General features: G+C 34.6%; 1 protein-coding gene across 1 annotated transcript in view; it reads left to right on the top strand.

The window, feature by feature from the left end:
- Nucleotides 1-15,690, top strand: part of LOC139101119 (inactive dipeptidyl peptidase 10) — a 51,625-nt gene extending 35,935 nt beyond the window's left edge. The window contains exons 3-12 of the mRNA XM_070653995.1: nt 2,671-2,785; nt 2,961-3,059; nt 3,570-3,664; nt 7,083-7,512; nt 9,328-9,472; nt 10,458-10,743; nt 11,942-13,008; nt 13,506-13,666; nt 14,297-14,502; nt 15,281-15,690. Of these exons, the coding sequence (XP_070510096.1) occupies nt 2,671-2,785; nt 2,961-3,059; nt 3,570-3,664; nt 7,083-7,512; nt 9,328-9,472; nt 10,458-10,743; nt 11,942-13,008; nt 13,506-13,666; nt 14,297-14,502; nt 15,281-15,427 (2,751 nt within the window). The 3' untranslated portion in view covers nt 15,428-15,690. The remainder of the gene's footprint in view (nt 1-2,670; nt 2,786-2,960; nt 3,060-3,569; nt 3,665-7,082; nt 7,513-9,327; nt 9,473-10,457; nt 10,744-11,941; nt 13,009-13,505; nt 13,667-14,296; nt 14,503-15,280) is intronic.
- Nucleotides 15,691-15,890: the final 200 nt, after the last annotated feature.

Raw genomic sequence — 15,890 nt, 5'->3', positions numbered from 1 at the left:
GCAAACCTTTTTAAAGCCATTCCATTTGAATAATCGTTAAAGCACAACAAAAAAATTCAAATTACTTTCTTAAATCTCATCCAAAAAAGCATACATTTAAATAATTTAAAGACATCCACCACAGTAATTTTTACAACAACAATTCCTTTATCGTAAACAGCAAAAATATAATCTTAATATGCGTCCTTAAATGCTAACATGCCATCCTAAAATATTCATGAATGAAATTAAAATTTTCACTTCATTTATTCTCGCATCTTATTCAGCTCCATATGTGCTGCTTTTTTCTTTGTTTCGCCTTTCATGAACCGTTTATATAACATTTAAGATCGTTTGGTATTCAAGGAAAATAAGAAGGAACGAAGATTGATGGCTGAAACTTTTTAACTTCCAGGTTTTTTTGTCGAAGACAAGTCGAAGATTAATTGTTGGTTGAATAATTTTTATTGGAAATAATGTGGAACAAATTGAACTTTGAACATATGGTGAATGTTATCAATGTGTTGATGTTTAGGACTGGTCAGGGTTTGATCAATCATGATGAATGATTGAAGGTATGGAGTTTCAAGAGTTAAGATGTTTTTGAAGTGGAAATGTTGCTGATATTCAATGATATTGCTCTTACGGGATCTTGCATATATTTGTGCTGTAATAGCTAGCGCTTACATTTGGGATTGACATAGTATATTTTCTCGGATGCACTTATGAATGACATGAATCGTCACATGAATGACATGAACTTAATGTGCCTCTGTGGCAGCGTAACGGCCGATTATGGCAAATTCTCTGATAATTCCAGATGCACCAGGGCGTCTTTTTCCTTGTGGATTCCATCCAAGCGCGGTAAGGATCTCTGTAGAATCTAAAGTACACTGACTGGTTGACGTGTTAGTGGCAATTGCCATAGAAACCTAAGAACACTATGATGACGTCTGATAACAGCCAACATTAAGTTTCCTTTCATTGTTTGATTCAAGTTAATAACTACTTCAAACAGTACTGCAAACTGCCTTTCATAAAGCTATTGTCAAAGACTCAATTGCCAGGCAGTTCGAGATAACCTACAAATGAAAAAATTTCGTTATAAACTTCTCATCAGTATTTCCAATCCTTAAATCAACAGTTGTCCCGAGTGGACACAGCTAGTTAATGTCTACTATTAGACACCATTCAACTAGCCATTTATTTTGCCAAAAATATACACGACAACGTAACAAGACATTAACGAGACTTTAACTTGACACATGGAAAGTTGATTTCTAAAGAAATTTGTGTGAAACCATATACTTCACAAGTGCAAGCAGAAATTACAAATAGAAATTTGTGTGAAACCATATACTTCACAAGAGCAATCAGAAATCACTTTTATAAGAATATTTTTTTTCTGAAAATTTTTTTAATACATTTATATACAATGAATGGTGTGCACTTAACGACTTTTGTCAAAGTGCAATAGTTAGTTACTAAGTGACTTGCTAAAATGTTTTTAAAGCAGCTACGAACCTGTAATTCTGATTTTTCCAAAATAATTAAATTAACAAATGTCTTCATATGTCTTGTTTATATCCACATATAAAATTATTAAGAAATTTTTGATTTTTTCATGTACGTTAAATGGTTATGGTTAACTAGACATTAACTATACATAAGTACTGTACATATGTCTAGTTAAATGGAACGTTCCAAAAATGTCATTAGTCTCAGATACGGTTAGTTACATAGGCTAGTTTATTGGAAAGTAACCAGCCATTGATAGGAAAGTAAATGGCAAGTCTTTAACTAGATGCCTGTCCACTCGGGTGTGTAACAGTTGGATGTAAGTGCTGAAGTTGAGTAATTGATTACATGTCAATACTCAATTGAAAGAATAAAGTGGCAGATACAGTACAAAAGATTAAAGCTCATAAAAGGAAATCAATTTTCGCACAAGTGATGGAAAGAAAAGCACAAACATTTGTGTCGCTTCGTCGTGGAAGCCAAAAAAAAAAAAGCAGAAAAAAAAGTTTCTTTTATTATTATTTTCATTTCATATCATCAACTCAATTCAACTGAACTCAAGTGTATGTTGTTAAATAACAAGAAGGAAAAAAAATTTGTTTTTGTTGTTTTTTTGAAGTAAAGTTTGTAGTATGTAGCAGATAATGCCACATGAAAATTCATTTTTGTCGCACTCCATAAAAAAGCAATTAAGGCGAGAAAATTCAAAGTTTTTTTTAGTCAGAGTTGGGAATTGGGTAACGGCAATTGGAGAAAGACCGTTGAATATTATCTGCTATCGGCAGTCGGTCAGAAGCAGTTAACACTTGCTACCAGCAGCCGTTAATACTTGCTACTGGTAGCCAGTCGTAAGCCGGTAAAACCTGCTACTGGTAGCCGGGGGGAAGCTATTAACCCCAGCTAGCGGCAGCCGGTTGGTAAGCCGTTAATACTTGCTACTGACAGCCAGTCGTAGGCCGTTAATACTTGTTTCTGGCAGCCAGTCGTAAGCCGTTAACTCTTGCTGTTAATCTGTTAACACCGGCTACCGGCAGCTGACAGCCAACCCCTGCCATCGACGGTATCCAACAGCCGTTAACTGTCGTTTGTAGATTTCACTCAATTGCCATCTCTGCTTTATCCACATCCATGTCTGTTATTTATTTTAATTTTTCCCACTTTTTTTACTTACAGGAACTCGCGATATCATCAACAGAGAAGAGAAACTGGCGGGGTATATGCATTGCATTGCTCGTAATATCTGCCGTCTTATCAATTATCGTCTTTTCAATATTTTTACTGTCACCAGGTAGGTTGAAGTCTCATCTTTTCATGACACTCGCGGGTGTTCATTTACATCTCCTATTTTTTATTGATTGTGAAAATTTGCATTTCTATTTCATCCTTTTCATCCTTTACTTGACATCGTCGATTTGCGATTGCGATGTGAAAATCCCTTTTGGCATTGAAAAATGACGATTTAGAAATCGAGGACACAAGAATTTATGGAAGGCGTCTTCTCTTATCAGATATTTACAATGACTCGCTTAAATGGAAGTCATTCAATGGCTCATGGATAAATGGTAAGTAAATGTCAACCGTTTCTTTTTTTGTGCCTACAAGTTGATGTCATCTAGATTGTGCAGTGTTAATATAAACAACCGAAAGGAAATTGATGCTATAATAAATTTATCTAGGCATAATAATAAGCGACATTAACAACTATTTTCCCAGAGTGTGGCTTCCTCAAAAACGACCGTTAATTTTTTTCAAAAAAATTATTTTTCGTTATAATTTAAATTTTTTTGACCGTTACTTTTACTTTTCTTCGTAACGTACATTTTTATTTTAAAATTAGCTAAGTTCGAAATGTTCGCATTTTTCGACAATCTAATGTCGAAAAACTCTAATTTGAGACGGCCACACTCTGTATTTTCCTTACATTTTTCTCATTTTCCTTACATTCTTCTTTATTTTCCCTTTTTTTTACCATCTCTTATCGTGATTGCCGATTCGCCTTGACGTAATCATCATCAACATGGCCCATTATTATCATATTCACCATCCTATCGGATCATCATCCATTACGACAGACAAAGAATTTATCTTTCGAAATCTTGAAAATGGAATATCATTATTTAATGCTGAGACATTAGAGACAAAGTTGTTAATGGATAATTCGTCATTTGTAAGTCACAAGAGTTTTTTTCTTCTCTTCTTTAAAACTGAAAATATACATGCAGGGGGTGTCAATGGGAGTTTTTGAGGTTAATGACATTTTGGTATAGAATACTTGTCGAATAACATAAGTCGGTTAGTTGATCCAAAATCTGGAATTAGTTCAGCGTGGCCTGACATGGTGCATGACTGGCATCGTGCTAGACTATCATGGTGCTAGATTATCATGGTGCATGACTATGGCATGGTGCATAACTATGGAATGGTGCATAACAATGACATGGTGTATGACTATGCCATGGGGCATGATTATGGCATGGTGCCAGATGGCACTATGTTGGCTGTTTTCGGTCAAATTTTCCGTGTTGCCTGTTGATAGCTTAAGAAGCCAAAAAGAAAATTTTTCCTATTGACACACCCTGAATTTTGAATAAATTAATAAACATTTATATTCATTTGCATGTTTATCATTTCTGCCTCATCTTTATTTGAGTTTGACGAGAGAAAGAGCGAAGAAGTAAAATGATGAAGCGAGTGTTTGAAAATGTGGGAGTTCATACTTTCTTCAATACGTACATAAAGATTGTAAATGAATGAAAATGAGCAAATTGAGTGATTTAATGTACATAAAATAAGAAGCGCATTTCGTTATTAATTATCATCATTAAAGTCTAATACTTTGATTGCTACACTTACAATTAGGTCTCACAAAGGATGAGAAAATTAATCATAAAGTGGTGATTTTATGTGGGCTATTAAAATTAGCAATGATTTTCCACTTGATGATTATTATGCCATCAATCATTTTGAGAGGGAAATAGATTTAGATCAGAAATAGACATAGGAAGATCATTCATAAATGACGTGCTATGAAGTATGGGATTTTAAGATTGATTTGTGATGTTGGAGTAGAGTGGCGGTCGGAGCTCGGTGAATCAATCCCATATGCTGGGCTGGGCTGATTCTGGTGGTGGTACGGTTTGGTAAAGGTATCCCACTGGTACGGTACAGTGGTATGGCTTGGTATGGCATAGTGGTATACCTGTGTTGTATTAATGGTACACCAATGGTACGATATATGTACAGCACGGTACAAACGTATCACTTTGCCATACGAGGTATTCCACTATACCGAACTAGTGCTGTGCCTATGGCGTATCGCATACATAACTAAACTTACAGTAAACTAATCTAAATCTGTCCCACTCAAGATTGCTACTAAGCATTCTCCGTGAGTTCAAAAATCTGCTCCTATTAGTAAGATACAATGCCAAACGCATCTTACGATAACGACTACCCCTACTCTCTAAATCCACCATTAGACTTCATAAGCGAACAATCTCAAATAGGCCAATTAAAAGTTATTTCCTTTCCATTTTTCTTTTAACCCCTCAATTAGGAAGCATCAAAGTCAGATAACAATTACAGGTTTTGTGGATACACAACTTAATGCCACAAAGTTCTTTGTTAGATTTCATTAGTTTTATCGATAATAGAGCAGTCAAAACTTTACAATTTAATTATATCTATAGAAAATATCATTAAAATCCAAAGGAAAAGCTCATTAGACAGCATTAAGCACGACATCACAGATTTCTCCCTTAGCTGTCAAAATGACATGTTAAGTGTTTCAATTATTACAAAAATCCCGCTACAAAAAATGTTATCGCTAATGAACATCAAGTTTAATTATAATGGAAAATTTTTTCTTTTTTTTTCTCATATTTTCTACATAAAAATGATAATCGTTTGTGGATGCGAGCAAAAAACGACGGCAGAAAGTTGTTCCTTATAAACTTTTTCCCGTCCGAGGCAATTTTCGTCTCGCGAGGAAAATTCCGGAAAAAATCATTATTCTTTTCATTAAACAAATCAGCAAAATCAAGTAGAAAAGAAAGCTAAGCTTCAAGGCTGTGGTGGACAACCTGTGTGCCGTGGCACGGCATATGTCACAGAATACGTCACGACACATTTCATAGCATACGCCACGATACATATCACTGTATAGTCCACCACAAACCTTGGCGACAAGCCACGACCGAAACACCATACGGCATGCTATGCTTAAATTGGATTCTAGTAGTGGCCTTTCAATTGCACTTTGCCATATAGTCGAATAACCCCCGATAGCTCAGTGGTAGTTGCATGCAACCCGAAATCATAGAATGTGGGTTCGAGTCCCACTCGGGATTCTTCATTCAGAATTATGCTTTTTCTGTCAGATAAAACAGTACACTAGTGTTCCACGGCACACCTTAGTGGTCACGATCGAAGCCACAAACGACATACTATACCGCGGTATACAGTATGTCCACAACTGTTTCAAGTGAAGCCATTAACATTTAATTTTCATTTTTCGAGCACATTAATTCAGCGGAAAATCTCAATTAGATGATGACTTTGAAAGAGATAAGGCGTAAAAAGCAGGCATTTAATGATGATGGATCAAGAGAGTTTGCTCTTAAAAATCATGATAGTGCGATTAAATGTTCATTTACCAAAAATCTCTTAAGATGTTTGAAAGCTGGGCATCATTAAATCTTCTCGTCCATTTTTTTATAAAGAAAAAAGAGGTAGCTAATGAAATTAGCGCTTTTTTGAAAGCTTTTGTTTGCTCTGCGACCTTCGCTTCTTATCACTCTTTGTCAACGTCATCAGCACAACACGTTCATGCTGAGGACGCATTTTTTTCTTCGCTCTCTTACAGGACTCATTTTACGGTCATTTGAGATCAGAAAAATTGAAGATTTTTTATGTTGAGGGATTAAAAGGCAGAGCTTTTTGTTGGATGAATGTTAGGAGGTGTCTTGCATGAACGTTTTCATTGGATTTAGTTATGAAAAAGTCAAGGCATATGGAAATACTAACTTAGGTCTTAGGAGGTGTAACAAGATATAATAGTCTAAGACAACATCAGCAAATCAAGACCGAGATCAAGTCCTGAGTACCAAAACCGAGACTAAGAACAAGACTGCCACTAAGACTGTGACTGTGACTGAGACTGTGACTGTGACTGTGACTGTGACTGTGACTGTGACTATAAACTGAGACCGAGACTGAGACTGAGACTGTGACTGTGACTGACACCGAGACTGTGACTGTCACTGTGACTGAGACCAAGACTGAGACCGAGACTGAGACCGAAATCGAAACTGAGACTGAGACTGAGACTGAGACCCAATGTCCATACCAGAGTAACGTGGGTCTGGCTCGTCACATGGGTTGGTAACAAGCATTTTCCGGAATACTTTCCGTAACTCTTTTCATAGCAATTCATTGACATAACTCAAATGACCGTAGCATGATCATAATTTTTCTGCTCCGTACACTATTTACATTTGTTCTTAATTGTCAAGCTTTTCATAACTTGTTTACACATTTCTTTAATTTTTTTTCTCTCGTCCCTTTCTCTTTTATATCATCCACAGAGACGACTTAATGTAGATTGCTACAACATTTCACCAGATTTAAATTTTATACTTTTATACGAGTGTCAGCACGACAGCGACTCGAATGGCACAAAATATTTTGTGTATGAGATATTTTCAACAAATATCTATCCACTAACACCAAATGGCAGCGACGAAGTAGAGCTGCAAAAAATATTATGGTCACCCGGTTCTTATGATAGTAATAATTTAGCCATCAACGATAATATTGATAGCATAAGCACTAACAATAATAACAATAATAGTCCTAGTAATAATAATAGACAGAAAAAAGTTCTTCCAAATAGTAAAACGAAAGTAAAGTTTGAAAAGAGTAAGCTGTCACAGGCAATTGCATTCATACATGATTATGATATTTATTATAAGCCAAAAATACACAGCGATCTTGTGATTCGTGTGACGACAAATGGTAAGTTGTTAATAATATTTATGTTTAAACATTTATTTTACCTCACCCTGCCTGCTTTCTTCCTTCCCGTCTCTTGTCGTCATTGATTGAGTTATTTATGTTCATTTATCATATGAAATGTTTTTTTGTTGTTTCTTCTTCAATGTTCTGACATTTTTATGGATCAGAATTGCAAGAAAGGGTGCTTATTGGGGTTTGATTTGGTCTATTGTCTGGTTTTATTTAGTGACAAGGTTGATGATGTTCTCTGTAGGTTATTTATCTGGTGACAAATTATGCTTACTTACAAGTATTGTTTGAAGAAGGCTAAGAATTGAAATTTTCTAGTGTCGTGTTGTCCAAAATGTGTGGCACGGCGCACAAGAATGCTGCCAATTTCTGTAAATGCATTAAGCAACATGCTTTGTGCGATTTTGGTCGCGGCTTGGCAAAATATGCAGTGGCAGATAAATATTCGGTAACAAATCTTCTTTACTTAAAGGTTAGGGCTATTACTAAGGAATTCATAAGTTAAGAGACTTTTCGAAACAATTTAGTCGGTTAAGCTGTCATCTGTCTCTATATCTTAACAGTAAAATATCACAAAGTTATAACTATACCTAAATAAGCGACCAATCATGTGCCTACTCGGTAGTCTGATGATAAATTGTCTACTCGGTGTACTAGTTGACAGTACAATTAAAACCTAGCGTCTTCCTATCGACGGTAGCAATCCCGTTGTTAACCTTTTAGAGCAGATATGCAAGTTGAACAATCATGTCCAAAGAAGAGTTGCTTTGAGCCTAAGAAATTGCCTGGATACGTCTCTGACCATAGCTCTTGCAATATGCTACATCTTCCTGATATTTTGATCCTTGATTCAAAATGCGCTTTAGTCAACACCCTTAATCTGCGTATCTTTCCCTCAATATTTCATTTCATTTTTTTCAATCATGACAACATCAAATAATGACAATGTTTATGCCAATAAAAAATTTTCTATTAATATTTTTTTTTCCATCTCGTTCTGCTTGTTGAGCTTTTCAATATTTTTTTTTCTCTCTTCATCCATCGTTGCTAAGAGTAATGCATCATGCCCTTTCAAGTACAGAAAAAATAAGTCATTAAGAAATTTTATGCTTAATAAAAAAAAATATATAAGCGAACGCTTAAATTTAAAAAGCGAGTAAATGTGCCCGAGTAGGACATGGAAGTTGATGGATCTGAAATTTGGGACAGTGTCAGAGTCATGCTGATATAGGGTTACTAAACCTGTCTACGGTAACCATGCGGTCTCCGGTTACCAGGCCTGTGGTCTTAGGTTCCCAAGCCTGTGGTTTCAGGTTGCCAGGCCTGCGATCTTAGGTTGTCAGGTCTGCGGTCTTAGGTAGCCAAGCCTGCGGTCTCAAGTAGCCATGACTGCGGTCTCAAGTTGCCAGGTCTACGGTCTCAGATTGCCAAGTCTGTTTGACTCTTTAATGGTGTCGACACCAGGTAAGACCAAAACAGACCTGCATTTAAGCTGAATCCGATACCAAGTATGAATTACGTCGGCTTGAAGCGCATTTTTGATCAATTAACCGATTTGTGCTACTCGGCATGTAAGCATAAGGAGAACCTCATAGAAAATGGAGAATTAATGTTCTTAAGTGTCATTTAAAGCTCTCAAACGAAAGCTTTTTTGAAATAAAACATCAAAAAGTATTCCCCATAAGGTGATTATTACAAAAGGAGACCTTTTTACTTTGTTGATGTTTGTGTGCTCTTTGATATGTGACTTCCTTTTGACAATAATTTCAATTATAAGACTCTCATACAAATTCTCTCTCGTTACAGGCAAAAAAGATTTTATTCTCAATGGCATCCAAGACTGGCTTTACGCAAACACTCCGGAACTGAACGGGGACACAATCGCCTTCTCGACAAATGGAAGTTATTTATCATTCCTTTCGTTTAATATAACAAACGTAGAAAAATATGAGTGAGTATGAAACGTGATCCACTCGTTTATTTTCATCATCATCATCATCTCCTATTCAGCATGCAAACATGCACAATATTATTTATTTTTACATAACATGTATGAATATGTACATGCGATTCTGATGTCAGGTTCATACTTTAGTCTCTCTTTTTTTAACGATTTATCAGAGAATAAAAGGAAACTGACAAATGATAAATTCTGATGGAAAACAGCATGAAAACACGAAAGCATGGGTTAACATTACGTTTTATATCTGTAGACTACTCTTTTCTTGTGTTTTGGGAAAACCCTCTGAATTCTATGCTTAGTTTTAATGTGTTTGAAAGAGAATAAAAGAAAAGGAAAAATTTTTCATCCTTTCCCAGTGCAACAATACGCCTACTTTAATGTCAACAAATCTTTACCTTTGAATCCTTAGACTTATCGGTTTTCGAAATCGAAATATTCGGAATTAAGATTTTTGGCGGGAAAATTTTTCTCACTTGAAGATTTCAGTATTGAATTTTGAGCTTAATTTAAGAGTTTGTTGGACATAAAGTAGGCAAAGTTGTAGAAAAATAGTGAGCAAAGCTATTTTTCACATAAATTTCATAATATTCTTTCAATTGAAATCGAAATTTTCAAATTTAGAATTTTTGACGGGAAAATTTTTCTCACATGGAAATTTCATTATTGAATTTTGAGCTTTATTTATCAGTTTGTTGGACATAAAGTAGGAAAAATTGTTGTAAAACAGTGAGCAAAGCAATATTTTCAATAAATTCCACAATATTTTGTCATTTTAAGGTTATTTTGTGATTTAAAAAATCTTCATAATAACCTTAAAAAGACCAAAAGTTTAAATTGTTGTTGTATCCTTTAACCGTAAGTGCGAAACACATCTGATTCATTCATTCCAACATAAAAGGATAATCGAAATTGAATCTGATGAATAGAAATTCACTCATGCATGAATATGCTTTTTGTAATTTTTTTTCAACAGATACACATGGAATGGAAGAAATTCGCAATATCCCATGATCAAAAGCATTCGTTATCCACGTTATAGCACACCAAATCCAAACGTTACATGCTTTGTGGTTAATCTGAATGTGCTCAAATACATAAATTTAATTCCATTAAATCTACCAGAGCATTTAGTTGGTGATTTTTACATTGGAAATATGTTTTGGATAAGCAACACAGAATTAACTATAACATATACGTCGAGGGATCAGACGCTGTCGAGTACATTGCTCTGTACAGCACCAAACTTTGAATGTACTGAAGTAAGTTATATTTTTTTATAATAAATTACCATGACGTCATGATATGCTGTTTGTCATTTTTATGCTACATGCTACACATGATGAAAAGATTAATTTTGATGTTACGCCTAGAGAGTACGTAACTTTATCCATCAAGTCTTCATGTAAATTGATACAAAAGATAATTTTATTCATTATATGCAAATTTTCATCTACAATACGTAAAGTCTTAAACTGTTAAATTGATATTGATTTGATATGTGTAAGCCTCGACGGAGTTATAAAAAATTGTGTAGCAAATTAAATTTTTTTTGGTGGATTTATGTAACATAGGAAGAAACTAGAGTTGAGTCTTTGAATGATTAATGAAACGTGAGATGGGATTTATTATAAAATTTAATTAAATTATGTAAGTCAGGGATTATTTGAAAGTTACGTAGCGCAGAAATTAGTGTTTTAGACATCCTTCGCTTTTCCTCTCTAACAGGCAAAGAAACCAGTTTTAGGTACCGTAGTGGTGTTTCTGTATGCCATAAAAGCATACTATTTGCCTATTAGGGTTCTCTACAACCGTGACACTAGAAAATTCATGAACCAAAATTGAGACTGAATAGCATAATCAAGCCTGTCTATCCTCCTCATCCCCACTAAATGTGACGTAATTTCCGAACGATCCCTTAGTAGCTAAAAATTAATTTTTCTTCGAAGACATCTTTTGATATTGCCAGTAGCTTAGAACTATTAGATCAGTGGTGGGAAATCTTTAATTCTGGCACACATTGATGGTAAGCCTCGACCGAAACCATATAAAGTATACGGTTCATGACATATCCAAACATTTTCAACACTAGTGTGCCGTAGATTTTAGAAGGAAAAAGCTCGTTTTAGACGTTCCCAATGATCCCACATGCACCTCAACTAAGGAAGTAAGTAAGTAAGTGTGCCACACCACACAGGTTGCCCACCACTGCATCAGATCAAAACTATTAAAATTCGATTTCCTGCGCCATGCCATTCCGCGAATGTGCCGCGTCACAAAGGTTGTCCACCACTGTATCAAAAAAAAAAAACTATTAAAATTCGATTTTCCGCGTCACGCCATTCCACTCAGCACAACAGCATATCAGACGACAACGCGTAAAACGATCCCAAATTGCTACAAAAGTTCCTACAATCTCAATATACAATATATATATTTTCAATCTATAAAAAATTTCAGATACAACGAGAAACAAACAATGAAATAGGAGTCGACATATCTCCAGAGAAACCAATTTATCTCGATGTGAATGAATTTGCTCATGCACTCTTATCATCATCAATAAATAATTCGTCACAGCAATCATCAAATAACAATCGTTTTTTGATTAAAATTTATCCAGTATTGGATGGTAAATATGGAATGTTTCGTCAAATTGCATTAATACCATTTGTAAATAAGAAACCAATTGGTATAACAATTGGACGTAATGAAGTGACAGAGATACTTGGATGGGATGCAAAAAGTCAAGCGATATATTATATGAGTGCACCTGAAGATCGTCCTGGTCAAAGACATTTATATAAAATTGTATTGGAATTTCAAGTACTCGATAGTACATCGAGTGATATTAATATACGACCAAAAACTCCTGTATGTTTATCTTGTGATAATAGTATCGATACTTATGATATGAATAATACATACAATTTGAATAGCTTTATACGTGAACACAATCATAATGAGAAAGATATATTTGTTCATGTGAATCACATGATTGGTAAAAATAAGGAACCGAGTGAATCGGAATTAATACCAAATAATTGCTTATTTAATCGCGTTCATATGAGTACGGAATATTCCTATCATATACTTGAATGCTTAGGTCCCGATACACCAAGCATTTATCTCGTAGATACCTTATTAGCTAGAAAAATTTACATTATTGATAATGGTGCAGAATTATCAAGTAATGTATTAGAATTGGCATTGCCACAAGTTAAAACATTTAGTGTTGAGATACGTGATGGTTTTCATGCACAAGTACGATTATTTTTACCGCCTATGGCGAAAGAAGATGAGGAAGTATCCTTTCCATTAATACTTCATATTGACTCAACGCCTGGCTCACAATTAGTATCAGAAGAGTTTAAAGTTGATTGGGATCATTATTTAGCATCACAAAAGTCTTTTATCGTTGCACAAATTGATGGACGAGGAAGTGGCTTTCAAGGTGAAGCATTTAAATCACAAATTAAAGGAAATGTTAGTTCGGTTGATGTTGAGGATCAGCTTACTGTACTTACGTAAGTAAATTTATTGTTACTGACAAGCCACAATTTACACTTCTATCCCTTCCATCTCCATTACCGTTGTGTATTCCAGTGGTGAGCAACCTATGTGTTGCGCAACCTATGTGTTGTGGCACCTGTATGTTGCCGCACCTATGTGTTGCGGCACCTATGTGTTGCGGCACCTGTGTGTTGCGGCACCTGTGTGTTGCGACACCCTTTGTGAAATGCCATGCCGCATGCCGTGTGCGGTTTCAAATGAGGCTCATCAACAAGCTGTGTCGCGACACACATGTTGTCCACCACTGCCACATCCCTTTACACATCTATAGAACCTTATAACTATCATTGTTATCTTCCCCAATGCTCATCACCCATAACATTCACACCATATACATATTTACATATCCACCTCCTTCCATCCCATAATGTTGGAACTTCCATTCCATTTTCATGCTTCATTTATTTCAATATTATTATTGTTGCCATTATGTATATATAACCAAAAATAGATATTTGCGAGATAATTTCAAAATTATTGATCCAACGAAAATTTGCGCGTATGGCTGGGGCTATGGAGCTTATCTGACATCGATTCTACTAACGAAGGATTCAAAAAGAACGTTCTTATGTTACATTGCTGTAGCGCCGATTGTTTCGTTTCAGTATTATAGTAAGTATATATATAAATGACTATAGATAAGCATTTATTTATTGCAAATGTGCTTGGAGATGTTCCACCTTCTTGGTTGAAACACATTTTGTGTTCTTCTTGTTGGTTTTTGGAGCGTTTTCTTGAAAGGGATGAATTGTTTTGTTTGTAGTTTGTCTGGTTTACTTGTTCAGATGATTTAGGTCATTTGTTATGGGATTTTCATGTTTTAAGTTCGAAATATCTGGATTTTATTGAAATTTGCATTATTTAAAGTGTTGAAAATCAATTTATCAAATTTTCTCAAGCAAAAGTGATAAAATTGATGATTTTCTAATTTTTGCTTGTTTAAACTTAACTGGAACTTTAAAATATCATATATTAAGCAATTTTAAATAGAAAGATCAATATTATGATGAACTTAAAGCTTGATTTGCATTGAAAATCCTAAAAATTGAAATTTCAATTGTTTGTAAACAAAGATTTGAACAAAATTCAATTTTGAACCTTTACAACGTTAAAAGCATTGATATAAAGGTTGTTTAATAATACTAATCTACTATCTATCCCAAGAAAATGCTCAATAAACCCGTAATAACCACAAAAGAACTCAAAATCATTGATTCATTCTTCTCTTATCACTCCTCATAGACTCATTCTTTACGGAGAAATATTTCGGGTATCAGCGTATGATAGGTCATTCTCTACAGGAGGCCGATTTATCACTACATGCTGCAAACTTCCTATCAAAAAATTACCTTCTCATTCATGGAACAGCAGATACATTAGTGCATCAACAACATACAATGCTCCTGACGAAATCACTCATACAAAAGGGAGTCATTTTTAGACATCAGGTGAGACTGAGATTACCAAAAACAGAATTTTACCCAAGAGTTTAGAGTGAACAAAAGTTAGGAAGGATAATGATTATGTGAATGATGTTGATATGCATGGGAAAAAAGATAAAACTTGATAATAATAGAATGTTCACTTCCATACACATCTGTACACGTGAATTTATTGTACATTTTTTCAGCGCATTTTTGTGAATATGGAAGCTTAATAATACAGTTAGTCATGTCAGTCGTAAAAGTTCGTTAACCAGACATTGTAGAAAGCCCGAATAAGCTTTGTTAGATCAGTTTTATTGAGTTATTGGTGAATTATATAGTCTTAAATCTTGAAATCATTCCTAAATTTGGGAATTAATGATTTTAATTTCATATTTCATTTGTAAACATACCTGAAGTTGGCTGCAAATGGAATATTTTACTTCAAAATTTGAATTCAAGATAACCGTTACAAATATTATTTTCTCTAAAGATTGATAAATTTTACAAATTTTTTTTCAAATTCTACAAAACTGTTAAAAAATTTGAATTGCAAAAAACCGTTAATTTCTCAATTTATGATTGCTGGTACAAAAATGCGCTGGAGTCACTAGACATTGACGAGCACTTTTCTGATATTTCTCTTCTTTTCTTTCCTTTCATATCTCCACATCGTCTGCTTGAATGCTTTTCATCATGTCTTCATCGCACACCGCACATCCCACATATTGTATTTATTATCAAAAAAATCTACATAAAATTTTGACTGTACAACAACAACAATAACATGACATTTTGTTAGGTATATACTGATGAAGACCACGAGTTGAAAGGAGTAATTTATCACGTTCATAAGACAATTGAATCATTTATGGATGATAATTTTGGCAGTTTAGATGCACGAGAAGTATGGGAGGATCCAGTCTTTTACATATTCAACAAGGAATAGTATTAGGCATAACATTTGTGATGATAATTTTTGAACATAAATCATATCCATCGCACTTAATGATGATGAGATTGAATGAAAAATGATGAACAGCACATCTGAAACACCAAGTAATTAAAGGAGCATGTTTATCTCCTAGACGAAAAAAAAAAACAAAATTAAGGCACAGAATAGAGAGAGACCTTAACAGGCAAAGAGCATGCTCAACTGGAATATAGTTGATGAGCATGCTTCTAAGCCGAGTTGCAAATCAGGCACTTGTGACAGACAAAACCCCTACAATTGCTTGATAATTTGTATGGTTTTGAAAGAAAAAACCCATTCAAAACCGTACAATTTCTACATAATTTGTATGGTTTTGTACGACGAAAAAACCGTACAATTTCTTGGTAATTTGTATGGTTTTGTAGGAAAACAATACAAATTATCAAACATTTGTACGGTTTTTGTCACAAGCGCCTGT

This window comes from Chironomus tepperi, unplaced genomic scaffold (genome assembly GCF_022539635.2).
Source record: "Chironomus tepperi strain 1889 unplaced genomic scaffold, CSIRO-AGI_Ctep_v1 contig_74, whole genome shotgun sequence".
NCBI classification, from domain to species: Eukaryota; Metazoa; Arthropoda; class Insecta; order Diptera; family Chironomidae; genus Chironomus; species Chironomus tepperi.
Note: the sequence above shows the minus strand (reverse complement) of the source record. Positions and strands in the feature narration are given on the sequence as shown.